At 40.1% G+C, this 27,668-nt stretch overlaps 1 protein-coding gene across 4 annotated transcripts in view; it reads right to left on the bottom strand.

Annotated features, from left to right (window-relative positions):
- The window catches only part of CPLANE1 (ciliogenesis and planar polarity effector complex subunit 1), a 163,988-nt gene that overhangs the window by 94,882 nt on the left and 41,438 nt on the right, over positions 1-27,668 (bottom strand). For all 4 annotated transcript variants that reach the window (XM_089687835.1, XM_089687836.1, XM_089687838.1 and 1 more), the window contains exons 12-20: positions 22,359-23,098; positions 21,239-21,450; positions 19,557-19,637; positions 13,318-13,473; positions 13,069-13,236; positions 12,117-12,339; positions 9,715-9,854; positions 7,835-8,052; positions 5,092-5,256 (exon numbers count right to left, since the gene is read on the bottom strand). In XM_089687835.1, the coding sequence (XP_089543961.1) occupies positions 5,092-5,256; positions 7,835-8,052; positions 9,715-9,854; positions 12,117-12,339; positions 13,069-13,236; positions 13,318-13,473; positions 19,557-19,637; positions 21,239-21,450; positions 22,359-23,098 (2,103 nt within the window). The remainder of the gene's footprint in view (positions 1-5,091; positions 5,257-7,834; positions 8,053-9,714; positions 9,855-12,116; positions 12,340-13,068; positions 13,237-13,317; positions 13,474-19,556; positions 19,638-21,238; positions 21,451-22,358; positions 23,099-27,668) is intronic.

Here is a 27,668-nt window from a genome sequence, read left to right as displayed (position 1 = left end):
CTTCACAAAGGGAGACAATACAGCAACAATACAGTTCAATACAAGAGGGATTTGAGGGCCCTGCTCCTTGGAGCTTACAATCTAGGAGGGAGGGGCTAGTGGTACAAAAGGTAGTAACTGTGGGGGATGGACTGGTTGGAAGAGTAGAAGATTCCATTATTAGCTGTGGGCAGGATAGGCTTCCATGAAGAGATAGGTTTTCAGAGATCGCCTAAAAGTGAGCAGAGTAGGCGATAGTCTGATAAACTGGGGTAGAGAGTTCCAGAGGATGGGGGAAGCTCTGGAGAAGTCCTGGAAACAAGCATGGGAGGAGGAGACAAGGGAGCTAGAGAGCAGGAGTTCTTGCGAGGAGCGGAGAGTACGGTTTGGGTGATATTTAGAGACAAGATCGGTGATGTAATTTGGGGCAGAGTTATAAATGGCTTTATACGTTATTGTTAATGTTATGTATTTTATCCGTTGGGCAATGGGAAGCCAGTGAGGGGTAGAGATACATATGAATATTTAGATGTTTTTAAAAAAATGGTTGAGACTGAAATTAAAGATATGAATCTTAAAAAGAGATATTATACTTCAAAAGAACTCAGACAAGGTATTAAAGATTTAGAAAAAAGAAAAGAGATTGTTATTAGAGGGGCTGATAAGGGTGGTAGCATTGTTATCTTAAATAAAAAAGATTATGAACTTGAGATGGATAGATTGCTTAAAGTTGAAGATACATATAAAATTCTTGCATCAAACCCTACTAAAAGATTGAAGGGTGAATTAAAACTGCTGATTAATAAAGGTAAAGACTTAGGAGTCTTAAACGAGAAAGAGGCGAGATATTTATGTATTAATAATCCAAAAATTCCTACTATATACTACCTACCCAAATTACATAAAAATAAAAAAACACCCCCTGGTAGAGTGGGATTAATTCTATTTTCTCTCGAGTCGGAGAATACATAGATTCATTTTTACAACCGATAGTGAAAAACAATCGTTCCTTTTTAAGGGATAGTGGAGAACTTATTGGTATTTTGGCGAGTTTAGAGAATATTGAAGGTTGCTACTTGGTCACTATTGATGTTGAGTCCTTATATGCCAGCATTAAACAAGATGATGGTTTGAAAGCAGTTAAATGGGCATTGAAACATAAATCACATATTAAAAGAACTCAAACAGCATTTATTTGTGAATTACTAGAATTTGTGATGTCGAATAACTTCTTCTGGTATAATAATACTTTTTTTCAGCAATGTAGGGGCGTTGCTATGGGTGCTAAGTATGCTCCCAGTGTAGCTAATATCGTTATGGATAAATGGGAAGAAGAATGTATATTTGAAAAATGGCCACAGGTGGCGCTGTATAGGCGCTACATAGACGATATTATAGTAATTTGGAGGGGTTCTGAAATAGATCTTGAAGGATTTTCAAACTATATTAATAAAAACCGTTATGGGTTGAAGTTTACTGTTACTAAAGATTTTGAAAAGGTTAATTTTTTGGATTTGATCTTATATAAATATGATGGACAGATTTATACTAAAACTTTTTTTAAAGATATTGATAAAAATAGCTATATCCCGGTTTCAAGTGGACATCATCCTAAATGGCTATATAATACCCCAAGAAGTCAGTTTACAAGAATTAAAAGGAATTGCAGTTTAAGGAAAGATTTTGTTGATCAAACTGATGTATTGATCGATCGGTTTATTGAGAAAGGATATAAAAAACCTTTTTTGTCAACAGAAAGGGAAATGATTGATAAAAAGGATAGAAGTACTTTTCTGTCTAATAGAAAGATAAAGAATAACAACTTTGATATGGCTTTTATTACCAACTTTAATAATCAGTATAAAGAGATTGAGGGTATTTTCAAGAAATATTGGCCGATTTTGTTAAAAGATGAGGTATTGAAAAAGATCATCCCAAAAAAACCTAAATTTATTTATAAGAAAAATCGATCTGTAAGGACGAAATTAGTGCATAATGTTTTAGATCCACCAAAAGAGGTGGATTTTTTTCCCGATTTGAAGGGATTTGTTCATTGTAACAGGTGTAAAGCATGTAGAACGATAAATAGATCGAATAAAATAAAGAGGAAGAAATTTATTTCAAATATAACTAAGAAAGAATATAAGATCGAACAACTTATTTCGTGTAATTCCTCTCATGTGATTTATGTTTTGGAATGCCCGTGTCATTTTCAGTACGTTGGAAGAACAGGGAGACAGTTGAAGACTAGGATAAATGAACATTTGAACAATATAAAGAGAGGGTTTGACAAACATAGTGTTTCAAGACATTTTAAATTAAGACACAATAGTGATCCGAGTTTAGCGACATTTATGGAATTGAGAGAGTAAAATGTCATTGGAGGGGTTCAGATCTGATTAAAGAAATATCAAAAAAGGAGACTTTTTGGATATATGAATTGGAGTCTTTAGTACCAAGAGGTTTAAACATAGATATTGATTTAAATTGTTTTTTGACTAATTTTTAAGATAAATATTTTAAAATATTGATTACATGTAGTGATCGTTAGATATAGTTTATTTTAATTTGGTTTATATTTTTATAAAAAAAAAAAATTATTTTTAATTTTTTTTGTGTATGAGAAGAGTTGTGCTTTAAGTTCTGTGCATGGCCCTTTAAGGGTTTTTCTGTGGTTTGAAGAGCCATGCACAGGATGGTATATATTGCTTTTCTGCATATATTTATGTTTTTATATTTTTATTTTTTTGTGGGTGATTTTGAAGGAGAACGGTATTGTGCTGATTCAAACCTGCAGGGTATATATATTTAGCTTTTTTGTTTATATAATAGAGTATATGTATAATTAAATTGGGAAACACCTGTTCTAGCCGGCGTGATTAAGGAGACTAGGAACGCAGTGATTGGCTGGGTGTTAAAACTATGTAGATGAAGGGTGGTATTTATAAGAGCTGTCTGACGTTCCCATCTGTACCGCCCCTTGATGACGTCGGTGTGACGAAACCGGTTGGGCGTAGCCTATTTGATGTGGACGTTAGAGAGCCTTGCTGGTCTGTGCTGTATGGGAGAGATCTGCGGTGAGCGTTAACTGTATCTCAACCCTTTTTTGTGATTGAAGCTGGTGTCTGTTGGACACCTTGTTTGTGAGTTTCCTTATACCTTTTTTATTAAAGAGATAAATGAAAAAAACGTATTGCACCATTATGTTCTCTTTTTTGTCCCTGAGTGTACTGCATGCTGTAATGGAGGTATGAGAAAGAGTGGAGAAGTTCATCATAAGAGCTTGGGCTGCAAAGTTGTTTGGCTGTGATTATTATCTGGAAGTATCTGAAACATCACCATATCTATTTGGACATCGGGTTCATTGCTCCCAGAGCACAAGCGCTGTTGCTGGTTTATAATCTGACCAGCCATTAGCTCTGGTGAGTTTATTTAATCTCCTTTGGTGGTGGATTTCTCACAATTGGTTCAAGTCACTGAAGATATATATTTTTTTGGACACTAATTTATGTTTGGACACTATAAGTTATTTAAAACACTAATGTTTTTTGGATGATGACATACACTTTTGTGTAAGTTTGTTATTAGCACATACCTTATAATTTGGATTATTGTTGCCAAAATTTATTTTGGGTGGGATATGCTGCTGACACTTTGGTGTTTTTTGTAAGTGGCGCTTTTTTCTTTTTTTATTTGGTAGAGATACAGAACGGTTAGTAAGGTGGATGAGTCTGGCAGCAGCATTCATGATAGACGAAAGAGGGGATAGCCTGCGATGAGGTAGGCCAATGAAGAGGGAGTTACAATAGTCAAGGCGAGATATAACAAGGGAGTGAATAAATTGCTTAGTAGTTTCCAAGGTTAGGAACGGTTGTATCTTGGAGATGAGGTGGAAGTGAAGTCTACAAGATTTGGACAGTGAATGGATTTGGGACTGAAAGGACAGATGGGAGTCTAGGATTACACCTAGTACCCTGGCATGAGGGGAGGGACTGATGACTGTGTTATTGATCTTGATGGAGAAGTCAGGGGAGGGGGCACGGGCTGAGGGGAATACTAATAGCACAGTTTTGGAAAGATTGAGTTTGAGGAAGTGGAGTGACATCCATGCCGATATGTCACTTGGTAGGTTAGTAGGAGCATGAGTGGCCTGCACAGAGTTTTGACCCTAGCCCTACTAAACTGGAAAACAACTGCAGTCAAGTCTTCCAGCCCAACATCAGTACCTGACATCATAAATAGTCCTTTGGCTGAATGGGCAAAAATTTCTACAGACAACATTTTGTGGAAAGCGTTCCCAGAAGAGTGGAGGCTGTTCTAGCCACAAGGAGGAAGGAAGAATGTCTACTACTATGTGTGGCTTTGGAATGGTGTCTGCAACAAGCTCATATAAGAGTGATGGTCAGATGCCCACAAACATTTGGCATTATAGTAAATAATGCATATACGTAGATTCTGCTCAACCACAGCAAAGGGAAACCCAGGAATAGTGCTTTAAAAAAAACTTCTTCTCTAAAGCCCTTGCACAGTAACAATCAGTAAAACATCTCAGATAATGTGACCTGGCACATGCTGACATATAAAACAGAAGTCCGGCTAAATAAAGTAAAATAAAATGAATTGCCCCTTAAAGACAAAAAAAGAAAAACAGCCTCTGTCATTTTCTTCTGCATCTAGATGTCGTCAGTCTGATGGACAGCATCATTTCACCCACTTCCTCTGCACCCAGGTTACCAGGTATCCTGGACCTGCCTCAGCCTATGACTGGACAATGAAAGCAGCCGAGCAATGAGCTCATCTCTCTGTAAATGTTCTTTCTCCTTCTATCAGCATGCTTCTTGTCAGCACATAAACTGACTAGCCCCTTGTGCTGCCTCTCACTCCAAACCTCCTGCAAACGGCTGATACCAGGTCAAATTCAGCTTTTATTTAAAAAATACATTCAAAGATGTATGAATGATTATAGAGCTACACTAAATTGTGTCTTTTATATCTGGCTAGAGTTTAACTTTAAGTGTCAACACAACATGCATCAATAATAAAACCGCCTCACAAATCCAAATCCATAAATTTGCAGTATAAAAAAAAAAAAAGAAAAAAAAAAAAAGGAACCTTCTGCATGATTTTCCTTGCTCTTTTTATTTGCTTGATGTACCACTGGGCAGCAGGAAGGGAACAGTGGGCTGCCCGTAACAGCAAAAGAATTCTCTGGAGAACCCCAGATAGCTTCTGCCGATTCTGTTTCTCCATTTGTAAAAGCAAATCACTTGAGTCATCCTTTAAAGAAAAGAATAAAAAAACACAAGTAAGGTCAGACAAACTTTAAAACAGGGACACATGGAACAACATGGAAGAAGTCAAAGATCACCAGGCACAGAGTCGCCTCCTCACACCTGATTTAAACCTTTAATTGCCATATTACCATGTCCCAATTGTGTGCATTGCACAGCAATCATAGATTTAAATCAGGAGCTGAGCAGGCAACATATCGCCTCCTCACCACCTGTTAGACAGGCTCGTATCGCTTTTCAGAGGAGCATTCAGGAGTTTTGGTGCGCTTTCAGAAAGTGCACCAAACCCACAGGATATAATAGAAGTCTATGGCTCACAAAACCCACAGGAAAGCTGCACCCGTGGTGTGGGTAAACCGCAGCACATTAATGTGAAAGCAGCCCTATACTATTATGCCCATATTGCTACACACTGATCTGAAAATCTTTTCTTTCCTGCTGCTGGCACCACTCTGGAGACCATTAGCCGGGATAAAAGTTGAAGTGCAGTTAATATCACTCCGCATGGGACAGGAGCCGGCACTACAGAGGAGGCATTGGCTTATGTGGCCCTTGCTCCCTACTTAAGCTCCAATTTTACAAATAGTCCCTCTACATTGCACTCTATTTGATGCTGTGGAATGGTGGGTCAGCAAGCATAGACTGCGATCTACCAGTCACCTGGCCACGATCTACTGGTAGATTGCGATCTATGGGTTGCTGACCCCTGCTTTAAAAGAATCTAAGTGAGTGATTACGCCAGTAATGGCTTCCAAACAACAGAAAGTCTGGGCATAGGAGACAATTCAAGTCATCGTCAGTTTCTGATTTCATTCCTAAGCCTAAAAGAAGTGGAATTCACTCAGGGAACCAAATGCTCTCTACTAAACCAGTGTGAACCACAGTAGGTTCTTTTAAAAACAGAAGATATCTATAAGTCTCTCTTTCATCAGATCCAAAAGATAAGAATTGTGTTCCTCATGTTAGGATAGTAGGCAGACACATGGTAAGTTAGATTTACAGATATCTTCTGTAGCCCCAGATATAAGCAAATGGACCAGAATTGTGGATCTCAGATCCTGCCTTATTGCCTTGCTTTATTCACGTGTGCATTGGTAGTAAAATATGACTGTTAGATGTAATACTGTTGAAAACCAAAAAGGAGAAAACACCATTGCTAGACTCCAACATGCAGTTATCATATGCAACAACAATAATATAAATATCAAATAACACTACTCTAGCCATGCCCCCATCGTAAGACCATTTATAGTACAATAATATAAAAATACTAAAGTATAACAACCTTCATAAAATCCCACCCATCACATTCCCTGCTTGAACTAGAGCTTTCCTTTGTTCAGATTTGAAGGTTATAGCAATCCATCTTCCCCAGACAGTCCAAGTTACTGTCCTAAATAAATAGAGCCATGAGAGTGAGTCAATATAGTCAAAAGTGTATGTACACCAGTCAGCCATAACATTAAGATGATCCACCTAATATTGAGTAGGTCCCTCTTTTGCCACCAAAACAGCTTTGACCTGTTTTGGTGGCAAAAGGACTCTATTAGACCTCTGAAGGTACACTGTGGTATCTGGCACCAAGCTGTCAATAGCAGATCCTTTATGTCCTGCAAGTTGCATGATGGGAACTTGTATCGAACTTGTTTTTGCAGCACATCCAACAGATGCTCGATAGATTGAGAGCTGGAGGATGTGGAGTCAACACCTCAAACTCACTGTTGTGTTCCTCAAATCATTTTTTAACCATTTTTGCAGTGTGGCAGGGCACATTATCCTGCTAAAAGAGGCCACTGCCATGAGGAAATACCATTTTCATAAAGGGTAGTACTTGGTAAACAACAATATTTAGGTAGGTAGTATGTGTCAAAGTAACATCTACATGAATCTCAGGACCCACGGTTTCCAAACAGAACATTACCCAAAGCATTACACTGCCTCTGTCAGCTTGCCATCTTCCCATACTGAATGCCGGTGCCATCTCTTCCCCAAATAAGTGATGCACATGCACCCAGCCATCCCCATGATGTAAAAGAAAATGTGATTCATCAGACCAAGCCACCTTCTTCCATTGCTCTCTGGTCCAGTTATGATGCTCATGTGCCCACTGTAGGCACTTTTGGCTGTAGATATGGGTAAGCAGGGGCACCCTGACCAATCTAAAACTACAAAGCCCCATACACTACAAACTACGATGCCCATTATTTATGCTTTCAGCACATCAACTTCAGGGACAACATGTACACTTGCTGCCTTCTATATCCCACTGACTTTCAGATGCCATTGTTATGAGATAATCAGTGTTATTTGCATAACCTGTCAGTGGTCATAGTTACGGCTGATCAGTTTATCTTACAGCCTTACTACAACTTCTTTACATTTACTAAATCTATGTAAGAGGAGGACCTACCTAAACTATCTTTTCTATCTGTATCCAATCAGGCAGGATTACACACTGCATTGATGTTGGTAAATCTAAAAGATTGTTTAATCAGATTGTACAGATGCGAGTTGAACTTTGGAATAAGTAGGGTTCAGAAAGGACAAAAAGGACAAACTCTTACTTCGCTAACTGATGATGGCTGGGGGCAGTATAATGGTGGTGCTGGCAGGTAGAGACGCTCTGGAACAAGACCCGGCAGCTTCCCGATGAGCTCTTTGGCTGACTCCATCAGTTGGCGAAGGGTTTCGGTAAGAATTTCTGCATCTGCCATTACAGCAGCTTTTAACATTTCCTGCACTGAAGTGAACAGTATATCTGCATCTTCTTCCTCAATAGGATCTGAAAAGTGCCAGCATTAAAACAAATTTACATTTTTTATTTTTCCTGGTCTTAAATGTGCTAATCGCTTTAATGAGGAAAAACAAAGAACAACGATCAGCAAGGTTTACTATACTGAAATCGATGTAAAACTCACTGGTTGCTTTACTGAATAGGCCTTCCAATCACCTAACACTGCACCACAAGGGACACAATTTTTTGCTTTATTTACCTGGCTCCTGATGCTAGATGAGGGCCCCCACACAAACCTTGGGTGCATTGTGCTGGCAAGATCATGAATTATGTTGAACAGTAAGGTGAATGTTTGGGAGAGAAAAGGACAACAGAACTGCAGTGGCATTAGACACTGCCCACTCGGTCCAATTTAGCCCTATGGAATGTAAGCTTTAACACCACTAAGATGCCAATGTGCAACAGCCAACTGCTCTGGTATTTTACACTCAACTATGCACACCATGGCCTGTATTTTACAGAAAAATTAGCAATCCCTTTTTCTGTGCAAAAGTGAAAGAATAAAGTGGATGTAAGCATTTACAAATACCCACTGAATTGATTAGCCTCAGGCGATACACAGATATGAAACAAATCCTCTGACAAGTTATTTCTGTTTATCTGGATCCCTCTCTTCCCAACACCCTTCTAAAACACACAGCTCAAAAACTATTTCTCAGCTTCAGCAGGCAGGGGGTGAGAATCTGATGCCACACACTGCACAGCACAGAGAGGTGAGCTGAACGCAATCTGAGACCCAAGTGGAGAGAAAGAACACCCCCCCCCCTCAAAAAAAAAAAGTCTCATAAAGAAACATGCACAGCTGAGGCTGTCAATCACCTTCTGTGAGCTGGGGGGGGGGCAAAAGGCATGGCCATCTCCCGAGATTCTGTGGTGTCGGGATAACCTGTCAGAAGTGACTAGTGCAGACAGCAGAAGGAAGAGAGAGGAGTCAGAAATCACACTCCGTGCTTTGGATTAAGGCTAGTACACACTAGAGGGATATGTACTGTGCACAGCCATCCCGAGAAGTGTGCTCAAAATGACAGGGAGGAAGATTGTTAGTAAACAAAACAATCTTCCCTCCCCTTCGGAAGATGCTCGGTAAGCACCGGGCGCCGGCGGGTAATTACCGGCCAGGGCCCGGTGACCGACATCCGCTAATGGCAGCGCGGGTAGGGTGCGCGCCCCTTACCTGGAAATGCAAAATCACGTATATATAAGTGATTTTGTGCACAGCTGCTGGCATGTAGCAGTATATCTGCTATAGGGCGGCCCTTAAGTGGTTAAATGTACTTTGAAGATTGGCTGCAAAACAATTTCCAGCATAATATGCAACATTCTGCATAGTTTGTAACCACTATAAATGCCTGTAATAAATTAACATTGATTATTTTTACCCCACACATTCAGGACTGGGAATGACACAACCCAGTCAATGTTTCCTCTCTTTTGAAACAACTATCACAAACTCTAAGTTGTTATGGTACCACTAAATCATCCTTCTATTCTTGTAAACAATGGCACATCACCATCAATAAGGTGCTGAACATAGAAAGATGTGTGACTGTTATGAAGCAAACCATTCAATGGAAGGCACTACTTCGTATAACTACTTTCTAAATATTTAGGCAAATATTTGGTACAATATGAATGTAGGGCAATAATTACCAGTAAATTGTTTTTTTCCAGTGTGCTTCTTGTCCAAGCCGTCTAAAGATGGAGGTTGGCCAAGAAAGGACTGTAACTTCTCTTGGAAAATGTATCCTGGGGACAGATACAAGGGCATGGATGGCAATTTTTCTTTATTTCTGAAATGTAAAAATTAAGCTTTTAATAACAAATGTATAGTCATTTCGATGCTCATTTCACACATATATGTAATAGACATTAACCTGGTGAAAAAACCTTAGTATCAAAATGTAATTCTACTCAAACATTCACCTTCCTTCTTTGGAGTGCTTAAAGAGGAACTTCATCCTCCAAATGCAGAGCTTGTGCTCTTCTCTCCAGCCTCAATAAAAAAAAAAAAATTGTCTGTTTATTTTTTTGTTTTCCCCCGCTAAATAGATAGATATCAAACATGTCAAGCCTTCCAGCGCACTTAGTGCATGAGCATTAAATCATTTAAATGGCCAGAAAAAATTATTATTGTGGCCAATGAAATGAATAAATGCCCAAACTCTTGATGCCTGTAAATGCACCTAAACGCTTGTAAAAGCGTTAGACACTTTTACAAGCATCAGGCATTTTTTTCTGCCAAAACGCTGCTGCCAAGAGGAGAAGCAATTTTATAATGTTTTGTGTGCATACGGCCTTAATGACTTCAGCACTATGAAGCTTTGTGGGATATGTATGTCACATATTCCAGGATGCTTCACTTTCACTCACAGAAGCCAGAGAAGGGTGGGCCTGATGCGTGTCGTTAGGAGGACGGGCTGCCTGAATCAGGAAGAAGCATCCAGAACCTGATGATGTCAGGAGCAAAAATGGTGACCCTTGGCACATGCTGTGACAGAGGCAAAGCAGGTCACAGCAGGACAGTGCTTAATCTGCTAGGCAGGTGAGTATATGAATTAAGGACAATAATATATTACAGGTAAGACGTGGTTAAAAAGGAAGTGGGGTGGAAAAAGTGAGGGTGGTTTGCTGCAGACCAAAGTTCTTCAAATAGCAATGTTATAGTGTGCTGCCCATTGGCAAACTATTTTTATTGCCTTACAGCACTCAACTTGTAGCTGCAGAAGCCCCACGTAACTGATAGAATCCCACAGAATACAAGATAGGAAGTAGAGACATTTTGAGGAGGGGATGACATTATAAATATTGTACAGTGCTCAGCAGAAAGGAGTACACCCCTTTTGAAAAGTAAGATTTTAATCAATATCTTAAAGAACTTCAAAAATTTTGACAAAGCTGAGTTTTATAGAACATTTGCTCAGCTCGTTACATGAAAGTAAGGTTAACAATAGATTACAAAATCTTCAGTTTTACTTAAATTAGTTGATGCAAACATGAATACACCCCACACCAAAAAACTACTACATCTAGTATTTTGTACGACCTCCATGATTTGTAAGGACAGCACCAAGTCTTCTAGGCATGGAATGAACAAGTTGACAACATATTGCAACATCTATATTTTTCCATTCTTCAAGAACGACCTCTTTTAGAACAGGGATGCTGGATGGAGAGTAATATAGTTACATAGCTAGTCTGGCTGAAAAAAAAAGACAAAAGTCCATCCAGTTCACCAAAAAAAAAAAAGTTATATTCCTACACCCACAGTTGATCCAGAGGAAGGCACAAAATCCAGCAAAGCATGATCCAATTTGCTCCTGCTGGGAAAAAAAATCCTTCCTGATCCCCCGAGAGGCAATCGGATATGTGATGCTCAACTTGTCTCTTCAGAATTCCCTATATGTGTTCAATTGGGTTCAGATCAAGAGACATACTTGGCCACTGAATCACTTTCACCCTGTTGTTCTGCAGAAATGCAACAGTGGCCTTTGTAGGTAAAAAAAATGTGCATTTACTATTTTTTTTGTTTTAGGAGCCTGAAAAAAGCATTGCACCAGTGATCAGCAGATCACTGGTGCCATGCAAGTCTCCTGCAAACTGTCAGTGGAATTTCTCTTCCCGTACCTTGTACAGGCAGGCAGTTTTACACTAACAAGAAGAATCAATGAACTACCACAGTGCTCAACAGTGCCGTGGTATTTCACTGAGAAAAGGCTGTCGGGACTTGTAGTTTTCCATTCACTTAACTCTGTGCATGAATTAAATTTTTTTTGAAATTGTGACAGCTAGTGGGGGGAGAAGATCTCCCACTAGCTGTCACAATGGGGGTTTGGGGGATTGTTTCGGTAGGACAGACGTCCTACAGTAAGAGTGAGAGGCCAGGTCCTACAGTAACATGTTACAGTGTCTTACTGTCCTGAACATGGGTGTAACATGTTATGAAAGGTGAATTTATCCTTTAAAGAAGATATTGTACAATTACTTTTGGCCACACACTGAATTTAGGTAAATATTGTTTTGGGTAAATAACCTCATTATATTAGAGAACTTACTCCTCAGAAATGCTCTTCAAATGCAGATTGTAGGCCACTGCCATAGAAACAGACATCTTCCAGTCTCCCAGCTTATTCGCCAGCCATGCAGCTTCTGGAATCAATCCGCCAGTCAGAAGCAAGTCTAGAGCGTACTCTACTGTCCAAACACTGGAAAGGTTCTGATCTCTGACAGCACCGGCAATTACGTTGTGCTGTAATGTAACGACTCTGGGAAACTGATCTGTGAATTATGCACATAAAGCATTAGCTCTACTACAAAACCTTGAAGTTGAGTAATTTGTCCCAGTATACATGATACAAAAGAGAACTAAAACAACTGTCTAGTACATGGTGCAACATAGTAATGTCACAGTTCTATAATGTAGAAACAGGGAGTCCACAATACTAACAGAGATGAAATATCCATGATATAACCACTGATAACCATTATTGTAAGACTAACGGTGGTGGTCAGAGGATACGCTGAAGAAAAGCTTATGTGTACCTTTTGGGGGATGGGAGTGATGATGTTTATAAGGAAGCAAAAAGAGGGACAGGGAAAAAGGTGGTAGAACAAAAAAGGAAATAAAGTAGGGGGAGAAGGGAAAGCTTGAGAGAATAAAGAATTAAAAAAGGTGGGATTGAGGATAAATGGGTAGGGGTATGGTGGGTATTCAAATGTATATGATTAAAGGTCTCACTCAAGTATATGTAATTGGCATTTGGATGCTCATATTCTGGTGCTGAGAGAGCAAAGTTCGCAGGCAGATAGTGTGTGATCCAGGGGTCCCAGATTGCAAATCTTTTTCTTTACATTTATTTTACATTTATATTAAAATTCCTGTGGTGGTAGTTGTCAGGTTGGTACATTTCATCAATTGTGTTTATTGCCCCTTATTGCCCCTGACAAATTCTGACAGTGTCATTTAATAAATGCAAAAAAATGTGACATAGAAATATTAAGACTTACCTACTATAATATGCAGAGGTGCCAGAACACAGACATTGTGTGGAGGGAAGACATACAGCAACTGGTTAGTGAAATATGCAGCCATGAATCTCCCCATAGATTGGATAACAGCCAGTGCTGCTTCTGGGTGGATCTTTTCCAACAGTTGCACATCAGATTCCTCACCATCTAAATACACAAAAAACACAGAGTTGTCAGCCTTGTGTTCTACAGATACAGTAATTGAAAAAGGGCAAGCAGGGATCTTACCATGCAGAGTCTCTGCCAGCAGATCTGATCGAATCAGCAGCACCTTCACCAGCTGGTCACACAGGCCTTGTGCATCATTTAAATTGTAGTGATATAAGTGACAGTAAAGTATTGCCAAGTAATAACGAGTCTGAAGTAACCCAGCTCGACTTCTTCCTACTCCACAATACAAACATTATTTAAAAGTTACTTCAACGTGACAAAAAACATCAACCAATATGTTTATAAATGCCCTTAAAATGAACTTTACCCATAACAACTTGATAAAAAATAATGTTGTAGGAACATACATTCCACATTAATAATTATGCTACCAAAATTAGTGTGTGCTGTAAATTGCCTCCAGCATTGCTCCTGTTTCTCCTTACTGAAGTCTGCCATTTTGTTGAAGCCCAGAGCCCCTGAACAGCAATAAATCATAAAGCGGAACTAAACCTATCAATTTAACAGTTTAAAAACCAGTTATATTCCTGAAATGCAGAGATTGCTAGCTGTCATATTTGCTAGTGTCCTCAACCAAACTGTCAAACCATCAAATGGCTGTGGTCCTAACTGATCACATGTGCAGTACCATGGCAATTGCTGATCAAAGAGAAGGTTCTTCCTTGGCTGTAAAAGATAGGAGGGTTTAGTTCCGCTTTAAGGCTGTCAGCAGATCGGCCTCTACAAATTCGGCAGTGCCTAAAAATGGAGAGCAACTGAGCATGGGCAGAACAGGGAGACACAGTCTACTACTGGATTTAAACCCCTTCGTGCCTAATGGTAAAACAAATCTTAACGCCCAAGCACAATTTTGGAACTTTGACAAGTGTTAGCAAAATCGTACATATCATCACAACTACTTTGTGCATCCAGGTGGATTATACACTATATTGCCAAAAGTATTGGCCGGCCTGCCTTTACACGCACATGAACTTTAATGGTATCCCACTCGTAGTCCGTAGGGTTCAATATTGAGTTGGCCCGCCGTTTGCAGCTATAACAGCTTCAACTCTTCTGGGAAGGCCGTCCACAAGGTTTAGGAGTGTGTCTATGGGAAGGTTTGACCATTCTTCCAGAAGTGCATTTGTGAGGTCAGGCACTGATGTCGGACGAGAAGGCCTGGCTCACAGTCTCCACACTAATTCATCCCAAAGGTGTTCTATCGGGTTGATATCAGGACTCTGTGCAGGCCAGTCAAGTTCCTCCACCCCAAACTCACTCGTCCATGTCTTTATGGACCTTGCTTTGTGCACTGGTGCGCAGTTCTCACAAAGTTGGGAGCATGAAATTGCCCAAAATGTCTTGGTATGCTGACGCCTTAAGAGTTCCTTTCACTGGAACGAAGGGGCTAAGCCCAACCCCTGAAAAACAACCCCACACCATAATCCCCCCTTCACCCAATTTTACACTTGGCACAATGCAGTCAGGCAAGTACCATTCTGCTGGCAACCTCCAAACTCAGACATGTCCATCAGATTGCCAGACAGAGAAGCGTGATTGGTCATTCCAGAGGACACATCTCCACTGCTCTAGAATCCAGTGGCAGCATGTTTTACACCACTGCATCTGATGCTTTGCATTACACTTGGTGATGTAAGGCTTGGATGCAGCTGCTCAACTATGGAAACCCATTCCATGAAGCTCTCTACACACTGTTGTTGATCTAATCTGAAGGCTACATGAAGTTTGTTGGTCTGTAACTATTGACTCTGCAGACAGTTGGCGACTTCTGCGCTCAGTGTGCTTCAGCATGCGCTGACCCCGCTCTGTCATTTTACATGGACTACCACTTCATGGCTGAGTTGCTGCTGTTCCCAGTTGCTTCCACTTTGTTATAATACCACTAACAGTTGACTGTGGATTAATTAGTAGCAAGGAAATTTCACAGATGGAATTAATGCACAGGTGGCAACCTATCACGGTACCACACTTGAATTCACTGAGCTCCTGAGAGTGAACCATTCTTTCACAAATGTTTGTAGAAGCAGTCTGCATGCCTAGGGGCTTGATTTTATACACCTGTGGCCATGGAGGTGATTGGAACACTTGAATCCAATGATTTGAAGGGATGTTCCAATACCTTTGGTAATATAATGTACCTTGTTTTTTTTCAGGACAATTGGGCTTTCATTTGGTGGTAAATGGTAATGGATATCTCCTGAATTTTGTTTGAATTACCAAAAGGAAAACAGGCCCAAATTAGTAAAAAAAAAAGCTGTATATTTCTTGCTACTACCATAACCTACCACCAAAGAACAACCCAAAATAATTTCTGCTCCTGACTATTGCAGCGATACCTCATGTGTATGTTAGTTGTTGTTTGTACCTGTAGTACTGCTCGGAAACAATAGAGCGCAATTTACTTTTTATTTTTTTATACCTGCCACTAACTAACACTGATACTAATTTAAAAATTAAAAAAAAAACCCTGGCCAAAAAAAAAAAAACCTAACCTTGACCCAAACAATAACCCTGGCACAAACCTTGATCTAGGCATTTTTTTGTATTTTTTTATTATTAATTTTTTTTTTTACAAACTTTTTTTCCTCTCTCTGCAAGGACAGAGATATACAATGTAACCCTCTCCTTCATTCAGAGAGAGAAAACAAGGGGGTGGGGATGGGATTCACAGTGACTGATCACTGGAGTAGCCAATCAGAGCCTATCACACCAATCAGGTGACACAGAATAGTGAGTTTCCGGTCCCGATCGTTAGAACAGGACCTGAGGCTCTCAGTGACACCCTAGTCTTTGTGCTTGGAACGCGCCAGCAGAAAAACAGGTACGCAAATTAGCAACCCAACCGAAAAAAAAGCCCAGTTCTGTGAGGCCGCTAATTTGCCTGCAGCCGTCATCAAGGAGTTAACCAGTAGTCACACTTATTTTTAATGTTTTAAATAGCTATACCTGCAAATGGGGCCAACATGAAGTGATCTAGCAGGACATATTTTTCTGACTAACACTCCACTTTAAAGTGTTACTAAACCCAGGACTCTGCATTCACTATATCTAGTCTTCCACAGAACATGGCAATACAATTATTTTAGTAAGTATAAACTGCTAAATACCTTTTCTCATCAGCAGGTTAAGCAGACTTGTGACTTCTATCAGTGTCCTGCAGAGCACTGGTTAAAGCTTGGGAGAAGGAATTTTCATTCTCCTCTTACTGTCCTATGATTCTGCAGGACCCCTGACTGCACAGTGCTGATTGGCCCTGTGCTGACCACATGCACCCTCACAATAAAAAGAAAAAACATTCTAGCAATACACACTAAACTAAGCATGGGGACTGTGGAATTAGGGGAGGATCAGAGAACACAGGATCAAACATTCTTTTTACACAATGCAGAGAATTAACCCCTTAATTTCCACAGCATAACAAGCATGCTTTACTGCATATACAGATTGATCTTACTGTTGTACGTTTAGTAACACTTTAAGAACAGTTAGCCAGCAATGGCACAGAGGCAATTTTTCTGACTCCAAGTCCTCTGCAAGAAACATTGCACAGACGGCTGACTGACATCGACTAGTAAGAAGAACTTACAGTTTTTTTATATTTCAATGTTTTTTATTAATTTTAATCAGTATAAAACAGAGGCAATAAAACACGCACCCACAGGGGCTATCAATTGCACCGATAAGAAAAAACATAATAGAGAAACAGTGCTCTAACTCCAACAAGGCAGAAGGTACGCCCACGCAGGGGCTATCAATGGCACATAAGTTACAACAACATTAATGAAATTCTGACTATAACAACTAAAGGCAGCTGTCCACTGTCACCCAAAAACGAACAGAAAAAGGGAGAAAAAAAAAAAAAAAAAAAAGAAGGAGCAGGGGTCCAAGAGCGCCACCACTGAATGCCAATGCCAAACGCCATTACATCCCCAGACTAGCCAGAGGGAGTGTGGGAAAGGCATACTGCAACCACGTTTCCCATATTTTTGAAAATTTATGTTGGGAGTCATTGCATATACTCGACATCTGTTCATTGAGCATCATAGTGGTCATACAATCCTGCACCCCCTGAAGAGGGACAAACAGACTCTTCCAGGCCTGAGCAATTGTTCTAGTGGCCGATAAAAACAAATAGGATGCCAACTTCTGCTGATGAGCCAAGAGGCCCGGTATAGGGAAATGAAGCAAGGCATACAGAGCATCCCGGCGTATAAAGAGATGAAACAAAGTGAAAAGGAGGCCAAACACACGAGATCAAAAACGAACCAGTCTTGGGCATGACCACCAAATATGCAAGACATCGCCACGATGGCCACAACCCGAAAACATCGATCACTACAGGCAGGGTTAGCCTAGGCCAAATGAGCCAGAACCCAATACCAACGAAGCAATACCTTATAGGCTGCCTCCAGCGTGGACGTATTAAATGAGCATTTAGCTCTTGAGTGACCAGGCCTTATTCCAGTCCTCCGGATCCACAGCCACTCCCAGGTCGCGCTCCCACTGAACGAACTTACAGTTTTTAAACAACAATCAAACAGGATTTAGTTTTCAAATTAAACAATTAATCTGATAGGTTGGATCTGCACATTTCTTTAACTGATTATTGTAAAACAAATAAATAATACACATACATAAATATATATAGATATATATAAATATATGATACGAAGTGAAAGAACTACTCAATAGAAGCATGGCAGCTTGTCTGCTATATTCTACAAAAGCATAGAAGAGCAAGAGGAGATCCATAAGAACACAGAAAAACGGACATGAAAGCAGCAGGTGATAAGAAAGGCCATCCCTCCAACTATAAACTGTCCACAATAAAACCTGAAGGAGCTTCATACTGACACTACTTAGAGCGGAACTTTACTCATAATAATTGATACAAAACAATTTCACATTAATAATTATGCTATCAAAATGAGCGTGTGATGTAAATTGCCTTCCACATTGTCCCTATTTCTTCTTGCTGGAGGCTGCCATTTTGTTGATGACCAGGGCCCTGAGCAGCAGTTAAAGCAGAATCAAACCCTTCTATCCTTTTCAGATCCTTTTAATCTGCAACTGCCAAAGTACTGCACATGTGATCAGTTATAACACCAGACATTTGATGGACTTATATATGGATTTATATAGCTATACCTGCAAAAGGGGCTAGCCTGAATAGATCTAGCAAGACTTAATTTTCTGACTAAACTTCCACTTTAAAAAAATAAATATATAAAACTTTGGTGGCTTCTTACTAAAAAATCACTTCCCATCTTGATAAACACAAAGGAACTGAATGAAAACTTCCAAGAGGAATACAGACAACTATAAAACCTTAAAGAGGAACTATACTCACCTTACATCCGGTGATGAGCAGTCTCTGGAACTCCCCGCCCACCACTGACTTCTTCCGGAGGCCAGCTTCTGGGTCTCGAGCGTCGGCTGCTGTCATTGGCTGTGCAGAGATGACGTTGCTCCCATGCATGTGAGAGAGCTCGATCAGATTCGGCATTGCTGAATTTGTGCAGTGAGCTGAGCTTGTGCAGCCTACTGTACAAGGATGGACAGGCTGGTAAGAAGCTTTAAAGCAGAAGAGACAAAGCATGTCTCTTCTGCATTAAAAATCCTGCCTGTCTGCCAATTTTCAAATACTAGCCTAAAGTTCCACTTAAAAGAGGTTCTAACCCTACACAACTCTACTTGGGGTTTAAGCCTTGTTCACATCTATGCGGGTTTGCGTGGGCATGGCAGCCCATTCATTTGAATAGGTTGCCATGCCTGTGTTTCCCACAGGAAAAAGGTTCCTGCACCATTCTAAAAGCTTAGCGGCCAGGAAATCTTTTGCACCATGCGATTTCCATGCAGTTCCTGCACCTGCAAACATGCTGCATTTTTAGATGCACGGGAGTCCTACGAGTTTTCAAGCAGGTATCACTGAGGTTCCTGTAGCCACAACCACCCACATAGATGTGAACCAGGCCTTACAGATTGGGCCATTAGACTGGGTCAACTGTTCTGTGTGAAATCACAAGTGATGTTGGCACTGCTAGTGAATAGAATTAATGGGGAAAAGTGGTAGAGCACAGAGACAAAATGGGCAGTTGAGTATGTGTAACTGTAGGAACTCATCTATGTCTGCCACTACTACTGTAGTATCTATGTAGTATCTATGTCTGCCACTACTACTGTAGTATCCTTAAAGTAATTCTGCAGGCAGGTACTAGGTTCAAATACACACAAAATTGAAAGCATCACATCCAGGAAAATGGTACATTTTCATGTGCAGAAGCAATACAATTTACCTTGAAGACTGGCTTTCAGTAATGCTCCCTTCCAGAACTCTATCGACTCCTTATATGACCCAAACAAGAAATACTCTTCTCCTTAAAAAAAAAAATATTCAGTTTTTATATTGATTTAAACATTATTGAAACATGTAAATTAATGGTGCATAAAAATGAAAATTCCTGGATTGAAACCGAAAATTCAGGATGCATTTGACCGCAAATGAAACAGACAGTTTAAAAATATATATATATATTTAATATACAATTATATTATATTTGACTTTTTAATTAATATGAAGAATGTAAATGAATATGAATTTATTTTCAGCACCTTTTCGGCTAATAAGCTGCTTTCACACTGAGCAGTTTTTGCAGCTTTTTTGCGTTTTCGGAAAGGGTCAGGGACTTTTTAAACACAAAATGTTGCATTTTTGGTTCAAAAGACTTAAATGGAGACTTTACAAAAAACGCATGAAGTGCAAAAAAAAACCCCCACAAAATGTATAAAAAATGCCTCCAAAACACACATGCAAAAACACAATATGCACTGCAAAACAGCCAAAATGCAAACTGCACTGGTGTGAACCAGGCCTGAAATGCACTGAAAACCCATAAAAATCGTGTTGCGTTTTGACGCACTTTTTTTTAGTCACATGATCTATGAAGAATGCACCCTAAACATGGTAAAACCATGGCAAAATTGGTAAAATCACAACAAAATCACGCGTTTTCGGCGGCCATTATCAGCACCTTTTTCCCTCTTGGTAAAATGTAGATAACACAATATATCGGTGCATCCCTATCTAATGCATACAACTATACATCGCTTTTGAGCAGATAAAGATCCCAAGAACGCTAAGGATGCATTCACACTAGAAAATGCACCCTGCCTGTGTTCAGGGCAGGAGCGTATTTACCACAAGGCAAACAAGGCATTTGCCTAGGGCAGCATTTTTCAGGAGGGGCGGTGTGGCCCCCTGGCAGGAGTGACACGGGTGGCAGTCGGTGACTGAGGATGAGGAGTAGGTGAGGCACAGCAGTGCAGGCTGCTACGGACTGCTGGAGGGTGTCCCACTCTTGTTCCTGATCAGAAGAAAGATGTCTGTCTTTCCTCCCTCATGGCTCCAGAGGTGGCTGGTGGGTGTCATTTCAAAGGTGAGTGCTGAAAAACCACTCTCTCTCTCCTGATCATGGCTCCCAGGGTGGCCAGCGAGTGTCATTCTGAAGGTCAATGCTGAAAAATCTCTCTCCTCCCCTCATGGGGGGCACCCGATTTTACTCTTGCCTAGAGCACCAAGCAAAATACACCACTGGTTAGGGGCCAATCACTTGCATGTGGTCGCACCATGAGAGACTATATGCAAGTGGGCGCTGGGGTTCTCGTACATAATCGCAGACGTGAATGAATTGTTCATATAGGATTAGGATTGGGAGGGGAAGGAAGTTGTGCAATGTGATGAAACACGCATCAGACAGCTCTTTTCTGGAATCAACACTGAAATAGCCTGCACAGCAAAATGTTGTATTTCACCTTGCAGGTTAGTGTGAACCTAGCCTAAGCTATAGTAGGTGTGATAGGTATCTGCAAAGTTTTGGCCATATATTATGTTTGAATATAGAAAACAAGTAAAGCGAGAAAAAAAAAAAAACAACAAACATACTCACAAGCACATATAAAAAGAAAAACACTGCTTTACCAGTTACAGGGAGAAGACACAAGCTCTGGCTCAGATGTTGGTTTGCAGACTGCAGCTCAGCTTGTATGTGACATATAAGTGACACAATGGCCTTTTCCTCACTTCGAACTCCAGGTGACAATTGTATGGATGGGTTCAAAGATATCTGATTTCTCAAACGTGTCTGGTACCAAAGGGTCTGATTATACAAGAGTCTCCACACCACAGCCAGTCTGCAAAGCACAATAACAAAAAAGTTCACATTCAAAGCTATAGTTAAGATATGTATGACTAAATTCCCCTAAATGTACAGTTTTTACACTTCAAGCAGTATACACCTTTTCTGAATCTCTTTATTTGTTATGTTATTTAAAATGGATGTAAAATAGTAATTGTTTATGTTTAAAAGTAAAAATGGCAAAACATTTTGAAGGCAAGTATGAATTACTGCATATAAGTATTTCATATTTACTATTTCTACCCAGCAATGAGAGCTTCTAGGTTTATTGTAATATGTGTAAAGGGCTAACCTTAACTGCTGTGCTGAAAATTTAATAACAAAAAATGAACGGTGTACCCTTTAAATAATTCCCCAATTGCACCTAAATACTTTTCACCCCAAAAAGTGTATCATCTAAATATATATATATATATATTTGGACAATATAATTTTTGGACAGTAGTATTTATTTATTTGTGTTATTTAGTATATTAGCACTATATATATATATATATATATATATATATATATATATATATATATATATATATATATATATTTGTGCTGAAAATTTGTTGAAGCTCAATTAGTTACACAGCTAAATGAGCTTGAAGAGTAACTAATCCCTCATCCATCCATTTTTTTTGTATGAATGAATCTTTATTGGTACTGATTTTCTATAAACCTAAACACTAACCATAGCTTCTCTTCTGTGTAAAAAGTAGTTACATTGTACTCAGAATCCTCACTTCCCTGCCTCTATGACTGGCTTACTGCCCCAGATACCTGCTCAGAGCTTGGAATTATATCAAAGGCAGTCTATTGCAGGGAACATGTCTCCAGATGCCAGACTTTTTACACTAGAAGCTTTGTCTTGGAATTAACAGATGCACACCAAAAGCTCTGTTGCATTTCCAGTACCTTTTCTCTGACGTTCTGCTGCAAGTCATTGAATTTGGAGGTTCCTTGAAAACACGGCATACCGATGAGCCTTTGAAGGACTGTATTAGTGCTTCAAATACAGGAGTCTTCACAATATCAAGATATTGTACATCTCCCTTAGAAAAACCAGCAGGGACAGATGCGAAACGTAAGCCGTAAATTGTGGAAAGGTTGTGGGAAACCATCTTTAACCAATGAAAACCTTCCACCAGACTCTTTGAGTAAAGCTGACCATGCTGAACAAGGATCAACTTCACGACCTCTGCAGACAGTTTTAGCATGTGTCCAAAGGCTTGCCGTGGCAATACATCCCAGTACAGAGCAGTAAGGCACTGCTGTAGAACACCAAAGTAAGAAGCCCAGAGTGCATCTCTTCTTCCTGAAGCCTTAGCGGGTTTATCCAATGGTAATGTTGGGCACTTCGGACTCTGAAGAAGAGACAGGAAATGAGTCAAGCACCCCACAGTGTACTGTAACAGACGGTCTAATTCTGCTATATTTCTCATGGTCACTCCGGTGGTCCATGCAGTTAATAAAGTTTTCCTGATCTGCAGCAGTTCACGAAGCAAGTTGCTCTTTACCATGCTGTGGTCACCAGCATGGATGGTATCAAACATAGAAGCAAATTCCAGCCTGCCCTGCTCCGCTCTAGCAAGTGCACCGTCTGATGGAGCCATGTATTTCAAATGTTCCTGATCATCTGACTCCTCATCATCATCCTGACAACAAAAAATAAATAAATAAATAAGTGCAGTGATCACAACTACAATCCAGGAGGACTGATTGAGTGAACCAAGAAAATATTTCTCAACAACCAATACTGCTTAAAGGGAAGCTATCATTTCAGTTAAAGTGTTACTAAACCCACAACAGTAAAATCAGTCTGTATATGCAGTAAAGCATGCTTGTTATACTCACTGTGGAACCTAAGGGGTTAATCCTCTACATTGTGTAAAAATTATGTCTTTTCTGATCCTTCCCTTCTTCCAGTGTCCCCCTCTGATCTCCTAATAGGACTAGGTATGTACCGAAATTTAGGCCACTGAAACATATCAGCCGAAAATAGCTCTATCAGCATTTTTCCAATAGGAAAATTTAGCCGATACAGGGGACTGTGTGTACTGTAGATGTGAGGAAGGGGGGGGGGCAGCTGAGAGAGGCAGGAGAGGAGCAGTGTATACAGGGACTAGCTGTCACTATATGTCAGTGCCGGTTTTTAAATGTAATTACCAGCTTTTTTTTTTTCACTATAGCTCACAAAATGAGCTGTCAATTTCCCCCCAGTTAAAAGAAACAAAAAAGTTTCCTTTTAGTTTCTTTCCCGAGCTAAAAAAAAACGTTTCCTACAGCTCTTGATAAAGTGAAAGCTCATTGAGCTATAGTGGTGAAAAAGAAAAAAGAAAAGAAAAAAAAACACAATCCGGCAATTGCATTTAACCCCTAGACACAGAGCGCACGCAAATATGCAGCCTCTCTGCGTCTGGGCCTTTACACCGAGCGGCTGCATATTTGCGTGCCATTGGAAAATATATACGTGCGAAGATCACGCGCCCCGTGCGCTCCCAGCACATATGTCCATGACTCACGGAAAGGTCCCGATCTCCCCTTGTTATCGGGACCTTTTTTTTGATCATGTGACCACCTCCCGGCTTATGAAACTCTTAAAAGGCTGGGAGGAGCCGGCGCAGAGGGGTTAAAAACCATCACCATAGTGACAGCCAGTGAGGGAGCCTCTCTGTATACACTACTCCCTCACTGTATACACTGCTCCTCTCCTGCCCCCTCCTTGCAAACACTGCCCCCCCTACCCCCTACAAAGAAGGCCTGTCATTCATATGCTGTCACATAGGGGACTATTGGTCCCCTATGTGATAGCAATAAAATCATAAGTTAAAAAAAAATAAATAAAAATATACATGAAAGTATAAAAAAAAATTGGAGCCTCCCCACCCCCATATATGAAGACATTTCGATTTCGGTTCGGTTTTCAGCCACATTAATTTTGAATTTTCGGTATCGGTTTCAGCACCATTATTTTTATTTTGGTGCACCACTAGATAAAACATATCGTGTGGAGACACTACACATGCCCAGTTTTGTGTGTATTGCTAGAGTTTTTTTTTTATTTCTTGGGAGAGTGCCTGTGATCAGAACAGGGCCAATCAGCACTGTCTAGACAGAGGTCAGGGGTTCTGCATCTGCCTAGATCACAAAGAAAACTCCTCCTATAAGCCTTAACCAGTGCTCAGCTGGAAACTGATAGAAGTCACAAGACTGCTCTACCTGCTGATGAGAAAAGGTATTTAGCAGTTTATAATTACTAAAATAATTGCATTTCCATGTTGTGTGTACTGTGGGAGACCAGATATAGTGAATGCAGGGTCCGGGGAGACCAGATATAGTGAATGCAGGGTCCTGGGAGACCAGATATAGTGAATGCAGGGTCCTGGGAGACCAGATATAGTGAATGCAGGGTCCGGGGAGACCAGATATAGTGACTGCAGGGTCCGGGGAGACCAGATATAGTGAATGCAGGGTCCTGGGAGACCAGATATAGTGAATGCAGGGTCCTGGGTTTAGTAACACTTTAAACTCTTGAATCTAGATCAGAGGCATGACCCCGCACAAAGGATGACCTTTCCACTGCTACCACTGTTCTTATACCACCATGACTGTACTACTACTAGAACATTTCACTACAATAAGCACACCAGGCAACATTTTCTATCTAAATCATATATATATTTTTTTTTAAATCTGAATGAATTCTTTTGCAGCACAGATTTGGGATTGGCCATAGCAGAGTAGGAAATTCAGGATAGCATCAATTAAAGTGTTACTAAACCTACAACAGTAAACTCAGTCTGTATAGGCAGTAAAGCATACTTGTTATAATCACCATGGAAATTCAGGGAGTAATTCTCCACATTGTGTAAAAAGGCTGTTTGATCCTCTCTTCTCTGATCCTCTCCTTCTTCCATTGTCCCCTAAATATCTCCTGATAGAACAGAGGTTTGGAGTCACTCTGCAGATACTCAGTTTGGTGTGTATTGCTAGAGAGGTTTTTTTTGTTCTTGAGAGAGTGCCTGTGATCAGCACAGGGCCAATCAGCACTGTCCAGACAGAGGACAGGGGTTCTGCATCCTCCTAGATCACAAAGAAAACTCCTTAACCAGTGCTCGGCTGGAAACTGATATAAGTCACAAGACTGCTCTAACTGCTGATGAGAAAAGGAATTTAGCAGTTTATATTTACTAAAATAATTGCATTTCCATGTTGTGTGTACTGTGTGAGACCAGATATAGTGAATGCAGGATCCTGGGTTTAGTAACACTTTAAACTTTAGCTCACATTTTTGGAAAGGTTTAAATTTATTAACTTTTTAATACTTTATTTAGAATATTTATGCTGGCCTTATGCTTTCTGGTATGTTGCGCTATTCTACTAGTTAAACTACTTGTTTTGAAAAAAATAAATGCTGGTCTACAGATTCATTAAGAAATAACTGTTCTTGATTCCTCAAAAAAATGCTGAATGACTGAAGAAAATGCCTTCTTTACTTACTCCAATCCAGTTTGTCAGCTTTTCCCCTCAAAGAAGCCCAATTTGTGGGTGTTCCTTTTATTGTCAGTGTAGCAGCACTGTCTTCTGTGTATTAGTCTCAATGCAGAAAGAAGGGACAGCACTGAAACACCCTCCCCATAACTTTTTACTGAGTGTGACTGTTGTGGAACCTTCTGCTTGTGCGGTGATGGGGCTGGCAAACGCCTAGTGCCCTAAACCAGCGCTGTCAATCAGCTCTGAATAATTATTCATCACTTTCAGAGCAGCATGGTTGAATGGTGGTGGGTGTATGGTCGCTGTTCACCACACTAGCTCTGGATCTACTGCACTAACTGGAATGGGATAAAGTGCTACATGGCTGCCACTCATCCAACAAATTAAATTCAAAGTACTAACAACTTACAAAGCCATCCTGCAGCTACACAACTAACCTAGTCTCAAAATTCCAACCAAATCACTCTCTTCATTCCTCCCAAAACCTCCTGCTCTTTAGTTCCCTTGTAACCTCCTACCATGCTCGCCTGCAGGACTTCTCCTGAGTCACTCCCTTCCTATGGATTTCCTTACCCCAATCTATCAGACTATCTCCTAATCTGTCCACTTTTAGGCAATCCCTGAAAACCCTTTTCTTCAGAGAAGCCTATCCTGCCTTCACCTAACAACTATACAGTACATGTATTTTCTCCATCAGCTCATCCCCAGCAGTTATTACTTTTGTATCACTTGACCCTCCCCTTTTAGATTGTAAGCTCTAACGAGCAGGGCCCCTGATTCCTCCTGTATTCAATTTTATTGTAACTGTAGTGTTTGCCCTCACATTGTAAAGCACTGTGCAAACTGTTGGCACTATATAAATCCTGTATAATAATATTAACCATTTGCCCTCCAGAAGATTTACCCCCCCTTCATGATCAGGCCATTTTTTGCTATTCGGGACTGCGCTATTTTCAACTGACAATTGCGCGGTCATGCAACACTGAATTAAATTTATGTACTTTTTTCACACAAATAGGGCTTTTTGGTGGTATTTGATTTTATTTTTTGCCACATTTTGAAAAAAGACAAACTTTTTTTTTTTTTTTTTACACAAAGTTGTCACTTAAATGATATATTGCTCATGCATGCCATGGCTATAGGTGGAATAACACCCCAAAACACATTCTGCTACTTCTCCCAAGTATGGGGATACCACATGTAAGAGACTAGCCACATATAGGCGCCCAAATATCCAACGACCACCTTCAGGCTTTCAAAGGGCATATTTCCTCATGTCACTACCTATCACAGTTTCAGAGGCCCTAAAATGCTAGGATAGTACACACACCCTTCCCCCCCAAATGACCCCTTTTTGGAAAAGTAGACACCCCAAGGAATTTGATAAGAGGCACTGTGAGTATTTTGCAGATATCATTTTTGTCACAGGGTTTTGAAAAAGAAACAAGGAAAAAAAAAAAAAACATTTTCGTTTTCTTTCTTCATTTTTCAAAAACATTTGGCAACAAATGAAATTTGCAAAATACTCACCATGCCCCTTAGCAAATACCCAAATACCTTGGGGTGTATATTTTCCAAAAAGGGGTCATTTGGGGGGGTTTGCTTCTACTATCTTGGCATTTCAGGGCCAAAATTAAAAGTTTATGCCACACATCACCCACTCTTTAAACCACTTGAAGACAAAACGTTTTGTCTACATGAAAACACAGTTGTTTTGCCTAGAAAATTACT

The sequence above is a fragment of the Staurois parvus genome, unplaced genomic scaffold (genome assembly GCF_062004578.1).
Source record: "Staurois parvus isolate SC_StPar_1 unplaced genomic scaffold, SC_StPar_1.0 ptg000438l, whole genome shotgun sequence".
In the NCBI taxonomy this organism is placed as follows: domain Eukaryota; kingdom Metazoa; phylum Chordata; class Amphibia; order Anura; family Ranidae; genus Staurois; species Staurois parvus.
Note: the sequence above shows the minus strand (reverse complement) of the source record. Positions and strands in the feature narration are given on the sequence as shown.